The sequence below is a fragment of the Trichophyton rubrum genome (assembly GCF_000151425.1).
Source record: "Trichophyton rubrum CBS 118892 genomic scaffold supercont2.1, whole genome shotgun sequence".
In the NCBI taxonomy this organism is placed as follows: domain Eukaryota; kingdom Fungi; phylum Ascomycota; class Eurotiomycetes; order Onygenales; family Arthrodermataceae; genus Trichophyton; species Trichophyton rubrum.
The window spans coordinates 792,483-809,101 of NW_003456428.1; the positions used below are offsets into that span (position 1 = coordinate 792,483).

The 16,619-nt window shown below is 49.0% G+C and overlaps 7 protein-coding genes across 7 annotated transcripts; 5 read left to right on the forward strand and 2 right to left on the reverse strand.

Moving 5' to 3' along the window:
* Positions 1-519: 519 nt before the first annotated feature.
* On the forward strand, positions 520-1,913 carry TERG_00311 (uncharacterized protein; the record flags this gene model as incomplete). The annotated part of the gene is made up of 2 exons (XM_003238273.2): positions 520-1,614; positions 1,719-1,913. The coding sequence occupies 2 exons, from the start codon at positions 520-522 to the stop codon at positions 1,911-1,913; spliced, it is 1,290 nt and encodes a 429-aa protein (XP_003238321.2).
* Positions 1,914-1,943: 30 nt separating this feature from the next.
* TERG_00312 (uncharacterized protein) lies at positions 1,944-3,418 on the reverse strand. The gene is made up of 2 exons (XM_003238274.2): positions 3,189-3,418; positions 1,944-3,086 (listed from the first exon to the last, which is right to left on the reverse strand). Exons 1-2 carry the CDS (start codon positions 3,293-3,295, stop codon positions 2,213-2,215), a joined length of 981 nt encoding a protein of 326 aa, XP_003238322.1. The 5' UTR covers positions 3,296-3,418; the 3' UTR covers positions 1,944-2,212.
* A 205-nt stretch (positions 3,419-3,623) lies between these two features.
* TERG_00313 (uncharacterized protein) lies at positions 3,624-4,675 on the forward strand (the record flags this gene model as incomplete). The annotated part of the gene is made up of 1 exon (XM_003238275.2): positions 3,624-4,675. Exon 1 carries the CDS (start codon positions 3,692-3,694, stop codon positions 4,673-4,675), a length of 984 nt encoding a protein of 327 aa, XP_003238323.1. The 5' UTR covers positions 3,624-3,691.
* A 499-nt stretch (positions 4,676-5,174) lies between these two features.
* Positions 5,175-5,935, forward strand: TERG_11538 (uncharacterized protein; the record flags this gene model as incomplete). The annotated part of the gene is made up of 3 exons (XM_003238276.2): positions 5,175-5,346; positions 5,461-5,648; positions 5,747-5,935. 3 exons carry the CDS (start codon positions 5,175-5,177, stop codon positions 5,933-5,935), a joined length of 549 nt encoding a protein of 182 aa, XP_003238324.2.
* A 16-nt stretch (positions 5,936-5,951) lies between these two features.
* On the forward strand, positions 5,952-6,362 carry TERG_11539 (uncharacterized protein; the record flags this gene model as incomplete). Its single annotated transcript, XM_047750640.1, has 1 exon — positions 5,952-6,362. The coding sequence occupies one exon, from the start codon at positions 5,952-5,954 to the stop codon at positions 6,360-6,362; it is 411 nt and encodes a 136-aa protein (XP_047605046.1).
* A 3,435-nt stretch (positions 6,363-9,797) lies between these two features.
* TERG_00315 (RAN protein kinase) lies at positions 9,798-11,112 on the reverse strand (the record flags this gene model as incomplete). Its single annotated transcript, XM_003238277.1, has 2 exons — positions 9,798-10,450; positions 10,518-11,112. 2 exons carry the CDS (start codon positions 11,110-11,112, stop codon positions 9,798-9,800), a joined length of 1,248 nt encoding a protein of 415 aa, XP_003238325.1.
* A 2,024-nt stretch (positions 11,113-13,136) lies between these two features.
* On the forward strand, positions 13,137-13,538 carry TERG_00316 (uncharacterized protein; the record flags this gene model as incomplete). The annotated part of the gene is made up of 1 exon (XM_003238278.2): positions 13,137-13,538. The coding sequence occupies one exon, from the start codon at positions 13,137-13,139 to the stop codon at positions 13,536-13,538; it is 402 nt and encodes a 133-aa protein (XP_003238326.2).
* Positions 13,539-16,619: the final 3,081 nt, after the last annotated feature.

Below are 16,619 nucleotides of genomic sequence, written 5' to 3' on the forward strand. Positions count from 1 at the left end.
AAGGAAAACAGTAAAGGAGAGAGTGTGTGTGGCCTCAAAGCAAGTCTGCAGAAGCTCTCTTGTTGATGGCTTGCTGGCTTGTTTGATGCTTTGCATGTCTTTTCTTCCTCCTCAAGAAAGAAAAGTGATGAAGTAATCAAGGGGCTTACGTGGTCCGTGCACTCACCGCCTGGCAGAAACCCTCTTCTTTCCGTCCAAGCTTTGCATGACTTCAACCTCTTGGGCCAGAGTGTGCTGGGAGGAGGATGGACACAGGCTGCTGCAGGTCATAGAACAGAGGATAGAGAGAGAGAAAGTGTGTGGGCATGTGAGTGTGTCAGTGTGTGCTTTTATGTGTCTATCATGGAACCCTCCGGCTCACAGCATCGGCGGAATGTGTCTGTAAAAGGTATGTCTGCTCACCTTGTTCGACCTAGAGCAGTGCAGACTGACATGATAGCCCAGCTACTCGGCCGCGTAGCTCAACAAAGGGACCGTTAGATATCCCTGATGAGTACGATTCTACCTTATTAAACGCTCATGTTGGCTTCTCTGACGATTTTTGCGTCTGATAGACCAGATACCCGTTCTCCAACTCCGGCCGCTGCATCTGGGAACCGAGACTCCAAGACCAGTTCATTGCCATTTCACCCTGCAAGAGAGTTAAATGCATCACCCAAGGATAGCTCGCATATCCAAGTGACCCAGAACTTCTCCTTCCTACGCCAGCCCGAGATATTCCACCCTCTCTCGCAGTTGGAAATACCCCTCCCCTTTCGTTCGGAGTTCCCAAGCCTGCTGCCCGGCCAGCCGTTGGAATCGGCACTACAACAACTTAATGACCTATGCAAAAAAGGCCATTACCTTCCCGCGGCACATTTTGCCGCTACGATCCTAACCTCCAGCCTGATAACTTCCACTAACTATACCGCGATATTTTCCCTCTTGTATACTCGTCTAACCTGTCTTCTGCTTACGGGAAATACTCTCCTAGCCGCAGAGGAATCAAAAGCCCTGCAAGATTTGAATTCTTCATTCTACTATGTAGACGTCAAGCCTGACCTTCCAAAGGAGGATGGTAGCTCCCAGGAGCCCCCGGAAAAAGCTCACCTTGCTCCCTGGCCACTTCGTGTTATTGCCGTAAGACTACAGAGTATTGGGTTTAGTGATACCAGGAGAGGTATAACTGGACTTTATGACCTTGGATTAGAAGCTAGGAGACATATCATACGTCCTGGTGTCGGGGCTGAAGAGAAAGCACTGTGGAAAGCCAGACTAGGTGATCTGGGTATCCGCGTTGTTAACGCCCTGGTTGAAATGGGTGATCTGGAGGCTGCTCGCCGGTCTCTGGCTAGTATGGCTCCACCATCCAAGAGTGACGTCCGCATATTGCAACAGAGAGCTCTTTTGCACCTAAGGGTAGGAGATGTAGATTCTGCGAAGGATCTATTTTCTAGCGTTTCTAGCCCATCAGCCAACATCGTTGAGCCGTTATTAAAGATGGCTGAGGGTAAATTCGACGAAGCTGTCACTGGCTGGAACGAGCTTCTAAAAATCTACTGTGGCACGGATGACGAGGTTCTCATCAAGCAGAACCTTGCAGTCTGCCTTTTGTATGTTGGGGATCTAAAACAGGTAAGACCAAGTTTCTTTTTGACTGAGATACCCATTTGTAAATTTTTTTTTTTCTATTTAATCTTTTTTATCAACATGGAGGAAGGCTAACTCGTTCTATCAAGTCACGCGAAATCCTAGAGTCGCTCGTTGATGACCACAACTCTTTCCAAAGCCTCACGTTTAATCTAGCCACCGTGTACGAACTTTGCTCGGAGGATTCAGGGGCCCTCAAGGCAGCGTTAGCAGAGCGGGTGGCCGAACATCCCCAATCAGAGCATCGCAACTGGGAAATACCAAATGGGGCTTTTAAGATCTAAACTTCTTGTTGGAGTGTATTCTTCTTCTTCTTTTTTTTTTTTTTTTTCATTATTTTTTCCTGTCGTTTTTTGACTCATCTTATCATATCTTTCGTTTATAAATGGCCTGTTTGCATGCATTAGTCCAATACCCTAGTATGGTTAACCACCTATCGCCTACAGGGCTGGGACTGTCATACCTTCAAAACCCAGGCCGTTCAATTCCACAATAGGGCCGTCCTTTTTGGCAAAAACAGTTACAACCACTGGCAATGGATTATGGTCCTTGGCACTCGGATGCCAACTGGATGAGTGCTCATTCACGCAGCCTTGGGCTTCCTAATCCGGATTACGGCCTTGTCTCCTTCTCTTCGCCATCCGATGCCTTCCAACTTGACCAATTCCTCCCACGTGCAGCCGTCTGGCGAACCCGTGCAACATTCGATAATAAAGCGTATGTCTGCCGTCAAATAAGTTTTCGCGATAGCCTTGAGGGCCCTGCGTCGCATATAGGAATCAGACCAGCTCATCAGTGACCTCGTATACCCGTCCACATGCCTCCCGGATTTCCAGTAGAGGACCCAATTATCATGCAGCAAGGCAGAAACGATATTATCGACAGTGATGTTGTAATATCCAAAGGCGGCTTTAGACTTTGCGCGGAGTTCAAATGCAAGGTTGAGGTCAGAGCGCCGACAAACATAGTCGAGAATGAGGTAGGAGGTAAATTCGTGCAAATCGGATTCACTGAGGGCGCTCGACGGTTCGTTCAGCTCATGAAGCAAACGCCTCAATGGAACATAATAGGATGGAGGGTGCGCGGCAAGGATTCCCATTCGAATGCAGAAAACGTGGACATGCTGTGCAAACTCCAACGGGGTCTCGGACGCGGTTGCCACGACGCCTTCCCGCAGTTTGCGGAGTGATAGAAGCAGCACGGAGAGGTCCTTTGATGCCGAATCGGACAGGGTCTCAGGTCGAGAAGACTTGTTTTGTGGTGCCTGGTTGGGCTGAGACTCTTTATTAGCGGTGGAAGTGTCAGCCACTGGCGGATTCTTGGTTGCATCTTCGGTCGAATACTTGGGAAGGGAGGCAAAGGCAGCATCGATGTCACTTGAGTAGTCGTTGCAAAATTTCAAGTACCGCTCCATGATTCTCTCATAGTAGGCAAACTGTGCCTTCACGTTGAGCAGCCTATTCAAGCAGAGAACAGTTTAGCTACCACCACCAACGCGATCAAGGAGGATTATAGAAGGAAGGAAGCAAAACGGTATATGGATATGGGGGGCATCCTACACTGTATCTCCCTTAGAAACGAACCCTGCCTGCTCTAATGGATCGACCACCGCCGGTCTCAGTCGACTTCTGGAGGGAGAGGAATTGCTCGACCGCGGGCCCTCCATGGCTCGAACTAGATGAAGAAAAAAGACAAGACGTGAGCACTCGAACCACCCAGCCGTGAACAGACGCGACCCTCGCTGCCCGAGTCGCAGCTTTGGCTGTCTTGCTCGTCCTGGTCCTCGTCGTCCTCGTCGTGTCTTTCTTGCTTACCGGCGACTCTCTCCCGCCATGACCTCATGCGCGCCGCCAGTTTGCACTGTTTGCAGACTTTCACGTGCTGATAAAGAAGATGTTGAGAAAAAGATGTTGAGATAAGAAAAGACAACAAAGCTGGAGGGCTTCACAGTTCTCTCTCCTGTGCTGCTGGCTGCTGGCTGCTGGCTGTTGGTGTCAGAAGAAGCCCTGATGTGAGAAGAAGAAGAAGAAGAAGATAGCAAAACAAACAAACAGAAAGAGAAATGTCTCTTCTGCAGCGCCGAGCAGTCACTGCTGCTGCTGCCACCGCCGTCTACAGGAGGGAGGAGAAAGAGACATCGCAGCAGCAACAGCAGATAAAGACAGAGACAGAGGCAGAAGCAGAAGTGCTAGAGCAGGAGAGCTGGACTGCGACAGTCCACTGGGATGCGCTGCCTCGCTGGCTGCAGGATAACCACCATATCCATACCGGCTACCGGCCGGCCTCTGCCTCGTTCCTGCGGAGCTTCCACTCGCTGACCTATGTCCACAATGAAACCGTCAACATATACACCCACCTGCTGCCGGCTCTCCTTACCCTCCCGACGTCGTTCGTCCTCTACCGGGCCCTCTCGCCACGGTACCACACGGCAACTCCGGCAGACATCGTCGTGTTCAGCTGTTTCTTCGCCGGCGCCGCGTTCTGTCTTGGGATGAGCGCCCTATACCATACGATATCAAACCACTCGCCGTGGGTTGCTTACATCGGCAATGCTTGCGACTACCTCGGAATAATAGGTCTGATCACTGGCAGCTTTATCCCCAGCATCTACTATGGCTTTTACTGTACGCCACAGCTGCAGAGACTGTACTGGGGCATGATTGTGGTCCTCGGAGCCGGGTGTGCAGCCGTCGCGACAATCCCCCGTTTTCGCAAACCGGCGCTGCGGCCGTTTCGAGCAGCCATGTTTGTAGCATTGGGCCTCTCTGCTGTGTTCCCCGTTACGCACGGCGTGGTGGTACTTGGATTCAGCCAGGCGCGCTTACAGATTGGGCTGGACTGGCTGATAACTCAGGGGGCCCTTTATATCATCGGCGCAGCCATATATGCTGCCAGGGTGCCTGAGTGTCTGCATCCGGGCAAGTACGACATTATCGGGCACTCGCATCAGATATTCCATGTCCTGGTTGTCCTTGCGGCCGGCGCCCATCTGACTGGCCTTCTGGGGGCTTTTGACTACCGGCACAGCCTGGCTACTCAATGCTGACTGACTGGCCTACAGAGATGACTGTCTAGAACACCTTTCAACACACCTTCAACCTATCAACCTATGTAAACTATAGCCATTATACTATTAATATTGATAATAATATCGATACTCCCACCCACAGCTCCTTCCCTTGGCTCTCTCAACCAGCGACGCAACACAATGGCGCTCTGCTGTCGTATGATAATCGTACTTAAAAAATAGTCCTCCGTCGGCATTTTCGGGTGTTTCGTCCAGTCGCAAGCTGTGCTGGACCTCGGCATTTCCCCTTCTCGGCCTCCCCAACGTCGCCTTCTCTTACACCGCATGCTTTGCCCATGGGAAGCCGGCCTGCATCTTCACCCTGTTTACATCTCGACTCCCTATAGATTGTGTATACATCGTTTTACCTTGTGCTTGCTATTGCTATATACTCTCTTTTGTTCTTACGTATTATCCCCACTTTACCTAACTAGTTACTCCTGCAGGCAGCGGCCAGCAAAACCCGCCGAACGCAATAATGACTCCTCAAGACCGCCTGAACCAGGTCTCCGCGCACCTCAACTACCCCCAAGGCATGCTTGCTGGTCAAGTAGCCATTATAACCGGGTCGGGACAGGGCATAGGGGCAGAGGCTGCTAGGCTCTTCGCCAACGAGGGCGCCAAAGTTGTCGTCGCTGACCTTGACAGCTGTCAGTAAGACCATATCCAATATCCAACTAGAATCAATAAATACCTTATAAGGTCTCCTCAGTAGACACTGGAAAAAAGACAGAATGAGCTCATACGTCAATGATACTATATAGCCAAGGCCGAGGCCGTTGCCAAAGCCATCAATGATGCATCTCCTGGCAGAGCAATTGCCGTTGCAGGAGACGTACAGGATGGAGCGTACCTGAAGAGACTCGTACAAAGGGCCGCTGAGTTCGGAAACGGAAAGATCCATATCATCGTGAACAATGCTGGATTCACCTGGGACGGAGTCATCCACAAGGTGCCGTATACCCCCTCTCGCGTTTGCACCCATCGACATTCTTTTGTTTGGATATTATGCATGGACTCAGCTGATTGACAAACCAAACACAACTATAGCTTACTGAGAAGCAATGGGATACCATCATTGCAGTCCATGCCACTGCCCCTTTCAAACTCGTTCAAGCTGCAGCTCCATACTTCCGGGTAAAGGACGGTGAACCAAGAATAATTGTGAACATCAGCAGCACCAGTGGAATCCATGGAAACGCGTATGTCACAATCATCCCCTTCCCAGTTTCTCACTGACTTGAAAAGAGAATGAATGAGTAAAGAAAAGGTTCTAACTACGCATTTCTTCAGTGGACAAGCAAACTATGCGGTTGGAAAGGCAGGTATGGTCGGTCTGACCAAAACTATTGCTAAGGAATGGGGACCAAAATTCGGTGTGCGAGCCAATACTATTGCCTTTGGATTCGTCCTCACCCGATTGACTCAGGCAAAGGAGACCGGGGCCTTCATCACCACTCCAGATGGTGAGAAGGTTGCTCTCGGCATCCCCGGCTCTCAGCTGCCTACCCAGACCAAGGAGTCTCAGGAGGCATACGCTGATATTCCCCTTCGACGAGCGGCGAGTGCAACGGAAGCAGCGAGATCTATTCTTGGTGTCTGCAGCCCACTGTTTAGCTATGTCAATGGCCAAACCATAATGGTCACCGGAGGAAGGAATATGTAGACAACAGAAAGGCGGGCGGAGTCGTAGAACAAGGCACACCCCTTTCCCCATCTCTCCCTGTTGCTTAATGGACGAAATATACTCCATACTTTATGCACCTTCCTTGTACACATCACTGAACCTAAGAGTAAGTTCTCACCCACAGCTATCTCCACCCCAGCAGTTGCTTCTAAGTAAGTCCATCCTGAACATATACTCAACAGCCTTATTTGGGTTCCAACCGCATTGGTTTATCCCCCCCCCCTTCTTCCCCTTCCAGCAAGTTCAAGGATTGCAATAATAGGGGGCAGATGCAAACTGCACGCCTTAAAATGTTTAAACCTTCGACCAACTAGTTTTCCCGGAGGGTTCCGGGTATTACCTTATCTGAACTCGTAGGTTAAAGCATTTTCTTACATTCTCTACCCAGTAAGCCATGCATGGGGGTCGCATTAATGATTGAGAAGAGGGTAATTCTGTTTTCCTCAGACCTCCTTTATAGCCCTCTCTGCAGAGTACTATAGACAGGATATATATTGAATATCAACCTTCTTGATATTGCATCTCTGTTCCGACTAACTAATGCGCAGACAAATAAGGCATTTTAAACATGTACCTTGAACTTAAGGGGTGCTTAATTCAGCAGGTATTTCCGTTATATTTAAAAAGGGGTTACATAAAATATCCGCAACGGAGAGACTCCATAATACTTATGTATAGTATGTCTAAGTAGTTATGGTTATGCAGCTTATCTTTCATGCAGCGAAGCCATGCCCCCCACAAAGCAGACGGGGGTTCAACAAACAAGCCATGGTATATCGCTGCTTAAGGCCTGGATGCATTGTCAGATGAAGTTGCAGAGCCCTAGAACCGGCAGCCGGCAAGGTGGCAGTCTTGGCTTTATTCTTTTTTTTTTTTTTTTTTTTTTCAAACGACCAGCAGGCAGACGGTCATGCCAGCGATGATTAAGAAGAAACATGCATCCCACCATCATCTTCTTCTCAACCCCTGCTGCTGCCAGCGTATCTCCTCATGGGTCTGCTTACCACTTGCATGGCTGGTAGGGGGTCATCGAGAAGAATCGAATGATTTTTCCTGCGCTCCATGTGATCTTTTCATCTGCATATACACTCATTTGGACATGCAATCGGCTGGAAGGTGACTCGGCAGCCCAATATAGATGATTAAAGTAAGTCCAGAGTCCGGAGTACTTCGTAACCAGATGAATATGAAAAGAGTAAATCCATGCAGGAAAACAAGAATCAGCCATGCAATCGGACGATGCTGGACATGGAGCATATCCTCCGTAGTTATTTCGACATACTGAGCAAAAGGGCCCCTGAGGATGGGTATTCCGAGTATCCTCCATCAGCAAACCATCTAATTCATGCACAAGCTCACATCTCACGTAGGAGACGGGCTTCTTTCCTACATTCGTTAGACCCGTTAGCTGTTGCCATGCTGTATGGATGGGTTTCATTTCGTCTCTTCTTGAGAAGCAAAAAAGAAACGAAGACTGTACACCGTGAACTTCGCCCCCACGGCTGCATCTCTCTTCAAGCCAAATCCCCAAATAACGGGGTTGCGCCCCGCCTGGCCGCAATGGAAATGTACGGATGACCAACCGAGTCAATAGTAGCCCATCTCCGGCTGCAAAGGCCGCTGCGTCGAGGTCGACTTGTTCTTGAGAAATGGCCTGCGTCAGAAAAGAACGATGGTCGGCATCGAACGTTGCCTAAGTGGCTGGATCTCCCTGGGATGACCTATCAGCCTGTCGATCTGTCGTCGCTAGTGAAGGATGGAACCATGGCCCCGAACTAGTTTTACGAGCTGGATGCAGGACAGAGGTGGTGGAGGAGGATTATTCTCTGCACATCTCGCATCGCTATGAAGATGGAATTCCCGTTTTGCCAAAAGGGGGTTGGAGGCCAGCGCCCCGAGATGGAGAAATTGATACATCACCACACTCAGACAACATGTCGAAAACGAAAAACGAAGGGAAAAGAAAGTGCAGGAAGATCCAGATGGGGCTATTTTTCTCTAAACTAGCTACTGGGAGCGTATCATTTCTTGAAGAGCGCTGAAAAATTGACCTAGTTAGGGAGAGAGCTCGAGTCCCCTACATCTGAATACGGAGAGTAGATGAGCAAACGGGGAGACACAAGACCAGCGGCAGAGAGACGATGGGGGACTGCGAACGGACATCGATTCCGAACTGGCTAACTCTCTTCCTCGGGCTGGCTGCCTCGCTGGGAGAAAAGAAAAGGGAGGACGAGGCTGCAAGGTGAGTCGGGCGTCAGGTTGGTCAGCGATAATCAGCCATCGCTGTACACGAGCAGCGCAGGGGAGCCACATAATATGCCATACATATAACACGGGCGTTAGGTATCCCCGTTTGCCTTTCCTCTGGTCTATCAAGGCGACCAGCAGGCTGTACCACGTCTGGAAGTACGACCATTGTCCGTATCCGAAGTAGGGCCGTAAAGGAGCTGATCAGTCTATAAATATTTATATTGACTGTCACTATATACATTAAGGGGAATTGGAAGAACATATTTAAGTGCTCGTTCATCCAAACAGATCTTTCTGGCTGCACAGGTATAGTTCGTGTGCTCCAAGATGAATAAAATAAAGGATTTTTTGTTGAACATATGAATTCTGGGTATCAGTTTCGAAAGCGAGAATTTCATCATCCCATCAAAACGCAAGACACACGCCCGCAAGTAAACCTCTATTGGTAATGGTAAGGGGAGAAAAAAAGGTAACCAAAAATGAGTAGGCCTCCAAATGCATCTTAAAACAACCCGCATGAGTACACGCCAAAAAAGTATTCCGCCTCCCAGATAAGTATTTGAATGAAAACGCCTCCAAAAAATAAAAAAAATAAAAAAACTCAAGGACAACCCGCATCGAGGATCTCAAAGTGAAAAACGCCAGAGAGGTTATTTCGTCATTTCCATCCGTCCCAAACGAAAAGGAGAAAAGCGGACAAGCCGGTGAACGTAACACAAGTAACACGATAAGGCATGGCCTGCACCGAAAAGGGGAGAAAGATGTCCAGCCTGCACAAAATAGATATTATGTAGGGGAAGGCAAAGGCAAAAGAAAAGTAGCGATTGTATCAAGACACGTGTTGAAATGCAGAAGTGAGATCCATGAAATTCGTCAAACGCTGGCTGGAATGAGCAGAAATTGAAGGAACGTTTCCTGGAAAGCGGTGTTATTTTTCTTCCCGAATAGAGAGTGGGCCCGCTTGCCAGCTAAAATCCAATCTGGAACCGCGGTGATGAGAAAGGTAAAATTGGCCTCCGTCCGTTAAAACTCTTTGGTATTGTTTTCGAGGGAGGGTCCATCAGAAGAATTAAACTGGTAAATAAACGTATATTCCAAAGCAAAGAAAGGTCAATTGAAAGGAGATTCGTTGGCGTAAAATTAGGATTCGAAGTCCAGGCGAAATTATGATTGGACGGTGATAGGCATGGGTTGCTCCAGAGGCCTATGTCGTGTGGTCAGCTTCTGCCCGGGGTGGTTGATAGGAATAAAAGAGCCCCAGAAGTTAGGTGGGATAACAGCAGGGACAAAGCGATGTTGGTAGTTGCTGATGGATTCAGTGGACGAGCACGAGGAGACAGAATCATCGTCGGACAAAGAGGTGTCGGAGACAGCAGAACTGGAGTATTGTGGTTCGATGATTTCTGCTGTTGGTGAGGATGGAGGATAAGAGTTGTTGAATGGCACAAATTCTACTGGCTCCTTGAGGCACTGCAAGCTCTGGGTTGGAGGGGTGACCACTGGGGAGAGGACTGGGACCGATGGGCGAACAGTAAACCTTGGACATTCCAGGATTAACTTTCGCAGCTCTGGGATCGTGATTCTCTTTTGAGGATCACATTCAAAGATGCGTCTAAGGATAGCATTGAGTTCCACGGATAGTGGAAGGATTGTCCTTAAGAACAGTGGGTTCTTTAGATAGGCCAAGAAGGTAGGATCCTCCGGAGAAGCTCGTTTCCAGGGGTTGCGGCCGCAAGACAGGTTGACCAGGATAACTCCAAGACTCCAAACGTCATTGGGGGCAGAAGCATACGCGGCTGGGGTGGATTGTTGACATTCTATTCCAACTGTTAGTCAGAGTAAAAAAAAGAAGAAGAACCAAGCTAGTAGGAAACAAATACATACCAGGAGACATGTAGAACGTAGAGCCACAGCCAAAGTCGGATGTATAGGCATCTGTTGTTGCGAGACCAAAATCTGCAAGCTTCACGTTCATCCCACGGTCAGACACCAAGATGTTTTCCGGCTTCAGATCCCGGTGATAGATCCCTATGCTGTGGCAGAATTCAACGGCATCCAAAATCTGGAGGAAGGCCCTCTTTGCTAGGAAATCATTTCCTACGAAGTGGCCTCGTTCGGTGATATTGGAAAACAGATCGCCCTCTGGACAAAACTCGATAACAACAAAAGTACAATCATGAGAATCCATGATGCGAACCAAAGAAACAATGTTGGGATGATGGCTGGCCATGTGATGTAGTTTGATTTCCCGTTGCTGGAACTTTCGCTGTCTGGGATCCAGGCCGGCCTTGTTCAATGCTTTGACGGCATATGGAGTATTTGTCTGGATGTCGATAGCAGAATATACCACTCCGTAAGCACCTACACCCAGTATGCCGGTAAGCTCGAGTCGATTGGCTAGGAGTAGCCCAAGCTTGTCCTCTGGAGCATCGCAATAGGAGACTGGTTGCGGTGACTGCGGTGGAGTTGGGAGATGCATGGCCTGTTATACCTCAACGGGACAAAGCAAGTTGCGGACGTATGTAGCTGTTGGTTGGTTGATGGTAAAAGGAGAGGAAGGTAGAAGGGGTATTCCAAAGTCCGGAGGTGGCAATGTGGTCCAAAATTAAAGCTCCCAAGAAAAGAATCAAGTAAACGAACCCTTTTTTTTTTTCGTCGACAACACCCGCAGAGAGAAAGGAGTATATAAAAGAGAGAGTAAGTGAAACAGTGAGAGAGTGGGGTGATGTTTCTATGGCTCAGGAGTCCATCTGGCCCGTATCAATCTTGAGAGGAAGGTAGGATAGGTAGGAGGCAGGGTAATATAAGGCACGAAACGAAAAAGAATGAAAGGTATATATATCTCTGCGGCTAAGTATGGTTTTGCTTAAGAAGGTTTAAGGTCCTTGTGGTTGGTTGGCTGCGAGGTCCAGAACTGGTGGATGAGGCGAAAAAAAAAAGGGTAAAACGGCAGAGACGGGTATTTTTAAATCAAGGCGAAGCGGAGGCGATATGGGACTGGTAGGATGATGACAGTCGTAGCAGAGGAGAGAAACAGGGAGAGCTAGTTCCAGAGCCAGAAAGAGGAGCGATAGGGAGAGGAGGGAGTTTTGGGTTTAAAGGACCGTGATCAAGACTTTGATAACAGGAAAAGGAACGTGCAAGGGGAGAGGAAATAATGGGGTGAATTGAAGGGCGAGACGGGAAGGATATAGATGACGATGATGATGAGTGTCCGAGCAGGATAGGTACATATAATCGGAGGAAGATAGAAATGCCGAGAGGGAGCAGCGGGCCTCCAAGGGTTAGCGTAGAATCGTCACTACTCGCTCAATCTCGCACACAACTCTCCCTATCGCTGGCTGGGGGGGAGCAGGCAGGCAGGTGGTGGCGGGAAATACCTCTATCTGAGGGTACCGCAAGCAGCCTCGGGTTAAAGATGCAGATGAAGCATGATTGGTGCAGAGTCGGACCTTCACGCAGCTTAGCTCCGTAATAAACAAGGCGGACCAGGCTCCATGGGGGACGAGCGAAATGGAACGCCACTGCCAGATGGTCCATGGGTCGCACCTGTTGCAAAAGAAAAAAAAAGCAAAAGAGAAGGAAAAAGAAACAACGGGAAAAAGGAGGAAGAGAAGAGAAAGATGGAGATGTGTACATATAGCAGGAAAAAGCAAAGCTGCAAGGCGTCCGCCAATGGCTAGTCTGCGCCAGCCATCCTCGCAGGAGCAAGACAGTACGAGCGAAATTGCACTACATACTGCGTTGAAGCAAGTCTGGGGCGTGGGTCTTCCACACACTCTCTCTTTGGCTGATGCTGGGTATCCTTCTGCTGCAGCTTCTGCCTCTCTCCGTCCGCTGAGTCCCCGGATGTTATCCCCCCTTGATGCAGAGGGGGAGATACGGCGGGTCAATGCAGTGGCTGCGTAGTAAAAAAAAAAAGAGAGCAGCAAGAGAAACGACAAGATCGTTCCCCCCTTTCTCCTTTCGCTCAGAAGGGCGCTAATCATGCACAGCTGCCTCTATGCTTGCTGTCCTCTCTCTGTCTTCGTTCCTTTTCGGATTTTCTTTTTCCTTGTCTCTTTTGAGCCCCTACATAGTGCTCCGTACTCCGTCGATGTTGTCGTCGCTTGTGCTCATACGAAGCTTTGAGGTCGACGATGACCGTTACCTAATCAAGGACGGCCAATGGGGTTCGTGGAGCATGTTGGTCCTATGATGAAACTAGCCGTGTCCACATCATATTGAAGACAGGCTGCTTCTCCACCCAGGGATGTTTCGGCTGAATCAGGATTTGTCGACAACGGTTGCGTATATTGGCGAGTTCTCTGTCATATAGGGCGATGGATGGTCGCGCCGAAGGTTAAAGGAGAGGAAAGGCCAGCTTGACTCAGCGCCAATCTTCGTCTTCCTGGCTACCCCTATTGGAAGCTGAACGGTGCCTTTTCCTTCTCGTTCCCTGACGTGGACCCTTTATTTTTCTGCGTCGACTCCCAGCCGTAAGACGAAACAGGTCAAAGATCGATGGTGTTTTCTGGAACGAATCAAACGGCAGGCAAGATGGCAAATCGAGACACACGAAGCCAGGGTACTGTGGACAGTGCCGTGTGGCCCGTGGAGATTTACCTCTGCGGTGGAGCATGGCTTTCTTTCTTTTCTTCTTCCTCGTCTTCTTCATATTCCTTGGGCTCTGATGTCAGCATCTCTGTCCAACCTGATCCAGAAAAAAGGCAGAAGAGTAAAAACAGTCCAGTTCGAAGGAGCAGGGAGCAGAAGGAAAAAGAAACGAAAGCAAACACAGTTCAACAAGGGAAAGGGAAAGTTAATGCTGGTCAAGTCGGCCAGGCTTCGAGTATTACATTATGCAAGATGGATGTTGGGTGTGCATGGTTGTATACGGAGCATCGAGCATCAATCTCTGAGTGACTCCAAATTATCGACCGTGCTGTGGTGAGGCAAAACATAACCGTCATCTCTCAGATCAAAGCCTGGTTATGGGGAACAAGAGTGAGAAGTTAGCTGCCTTGGATGCCCTTCTTCCTGCGTGATGATACGCGGCACTGCATAACGTCCTGCTCCCCCCTTCCTGGCCCTTGGGTTTTCATTCAACTAACTAGTTTAGCGACCCGCAGTGCAGGACAGACAACAGAGGTGGCCGAAGGGTTGATTTGACGATGATGAGAAAGAGACTTGACATGCAGAGTTGGTGCGATGCGAGGCTTTGCGGAGCTTCGGCATGCCCTGTGGATAATTAAGAGCAGCGATTATTGGGGAGGCCAGGAGGCTTGTGGTTCTTGGGTGGTGCACTTTGAAGCTTGGTCATGTTGATGAAAGCCCTCTTGACACGAATCAAAAACAGTAAACAGTAAAAAAGAAAGAAGTCGATCTCTTTCCCTTGGGGCTTGGATGTCCTTGCTTGCGTAGATTCCATCACTCTGTGTTGGCCTCGGGAACTTTGTAAAAAGCAATCTGAATTCAGATCATGGCTGTTATAAATTGCTATGCTTTTTTTTTTTTTTTTTTTTTTTTTGATTAAATTTTTGCATGCATGACACTGCCCCTGTACCATGTTGGATGATCGGGCTGAAATCTAACTGGTGACCTTGGGTCCTTTTCGAACACGGCTGGTGACCTTGTATTGGTTTCAGTGCAAGGATCGTGCGGAGAATCCCCTGGGCTTCAATAGACCATCACCATATTACATGCAATTTCTGTCTTAACACGTATTTCTATTTCTGGCGGTGTCATCCTCATTCTCTGTCCACTTTAAGAAACTTTTTTTTGCTTCTTCTGCTGTTTCTGCTGCCCTTGACGAGATTTTTGACTGGAAAGAAAGCAGCTCAAGCCCACGTAGCCTTGTGTGCCTGATTCGCTGGAGGTGGCTAGGAGATTATGCGAAGTTTACTGTGGCAATTGCCATTGGGTAGTTCCAGGGAGGAGGACACTGCTCATCTGATCTCGGTGATCAAAAAAAGATTGAGAATTTCTTCCACGCATTCAGGAACCACCGTTCGGATATGACTTACTACTGGAGACTTCCTCCATCAGCTTGACTAACTATCAGGGAGATGAATGTTGGTGACGGGGCCCTTATTACTACGGAGTCTCTATCTTGAGACTCAGCGGCTGCGCTCCCATCCCTCGCAATGTACAGAGAATTTCAGCTGTATCCGTACTGTATGCAAAGGCGCAGTTCAAGCTATTTGCATCAGCAGGTTGAGCCAACAAAGAATAGTTCATGTCGTGGCAGTGGCTAGTTTCTTAATCCCTTTCCATAGTTCTCTTTTTGGTCAAGGAGAGAAGTAATTACATCTGGAAGAAGATGAAAAGAGAACGTCAGTAGGGAGATCCCTGCCAAGACCTGTCGCCTCTTATCGACTTCTTGCAACGCATGAATGTCCGTTTTCCTATGGGCTCGGTCAGTATTCTCCGTGCTCAAGGGCTGGGAGAAACCCTCGAGGGCAAGGCGCGCCAAAGCGATGGTTGGTCCAGCATCCTTGAAAGGGGCCGCTAGTTGACTAACAAGGAGAATAAGAAACTCGCGTATCCTTATCGATGATGGTCGAGGACTTGCCTGTCCTCCCTCTCCCACCGCTGCTCCCCACCTTTCCCCATACCATGGCATCATCTTGACTAGCGCCAAAGAGTCATATACACATACTCTCCAGCTAACCCCAGAATAGGCAACTTTGCATCAATCATCCGAAGGAAAAGCAAAGGACGGAATGTGGCTGACTTTCTATCCGTTAGCTCATGATGGGCCCATCCCTGTAAAGGGTGCTTCGAGTCCCTCGCATAAATTAAGTTGAAGGTCCAAGCCAACAGAGGATACGTAAAAGGATGAACCTCGTCACATCCAACTTACGTTCTGCGTCTGTCCATCGATCTGTTTGGTGTGTGTGCGTGTGTGTGCGTGTGTGTGCGTGTGTCGATGGCGGGCTGTGGAGAGAAGCTAACAGTGAACACTCGAACATGGACATGGATACTGTTGACATGGGGCGGAGGGTGACTGAAAAGGGCAGGCCTTAGTCTTGGATTCTCATTTTAACCATCTGAACCCTCAGTCTGGATACGACTAGCTTGCCATCGGCGTATGAATATTAACATACGCTGGACTCGAACCACCACCATGGTTCATTCGCACTTCCATGGGTGTGCCTTGTTCTTGGGCTGAGGCTCGTTCTCGTTCCGTCAGTGATAATAACCAACTCCTTGGGCCCTTTTTGCCTCTCGCGACCAAGTCACCTGGAAAAGGGAGTCGTAAGTTCTTTGACCAGCCTTTCCATCACACATCTCACTAGCTCTCGTTGGATAGAGTGCTGCATGGAGCATGGTCACTAATGTACGATGTACATGAGATATCACCATGAAGTGGTCTCCACTGGATACGGCATTTCGTTGCATAATTTTTAGCCCGCCACGCATAAAGACGCACAACCGGCAAGAGCTGTCTTTGTATATCCGTATGGAGAGAGTACTCGACCCGCTGATCGTGTGTAAAGCAGGAGGCACTCCGCCTGTGGATTAAATGAATATCCAAACTTCCTCCCAAGTGTTTCACAGGTCCTTACGGGCGCTGATCGAAGGGAGACGTCGAGCGTTCTACAAAGAGCATTGATCTCGCGTTATTCAGCCACTAGTTTGTGCATGGACTTGGCAAGCTGTTCGAGTCATCTCTATTTATATATACACGCATTGTGAGCACACTATCTATATTAGACTCTCACTAATGCCCATCGAATTTCAAACTGGGCTTGACGTACAGGTCAAGATGGCAAGGGTTCGAAAAGGGGACAGATGGTCAGAAGACAGGTAGCGAGGGAAAAAAAGAGCGTTGAAAGTCAGGCAACCAGCTCCCTGACCTGGCTAGCACAGGAGGGCGTCAAGCTCCTCCTGTCTCAAAGAAGCCCTGTCGGCTATTGGCCCCCGTCTTGTCTCTCTATCAACCCCTCTCTATCGCCTTTCGTCTTGCTCTTCGACCTGGCCTCTTCTTGCGCTTTCTCTGGA

What these genes read in the sequence shown, in the direction of transcription:
- TERG_00312 (XM_003238274.2), bottom strand. Translation starts at nt 3,295, where the DNA reads ATGGAGGGCCCGCGGTCGAGCAATTCCTCTCCCTCCAGAAGTCGACTG. An exon ending in GTTTCTAAGGGAGATACAGT is followed by an intron (nt 3,087 to 3,188) that starts GTAGGATGCCCC and finishes CTGCTTGAATAG; the next exon opens with GCTGCTCAACGTGAAGGCAC.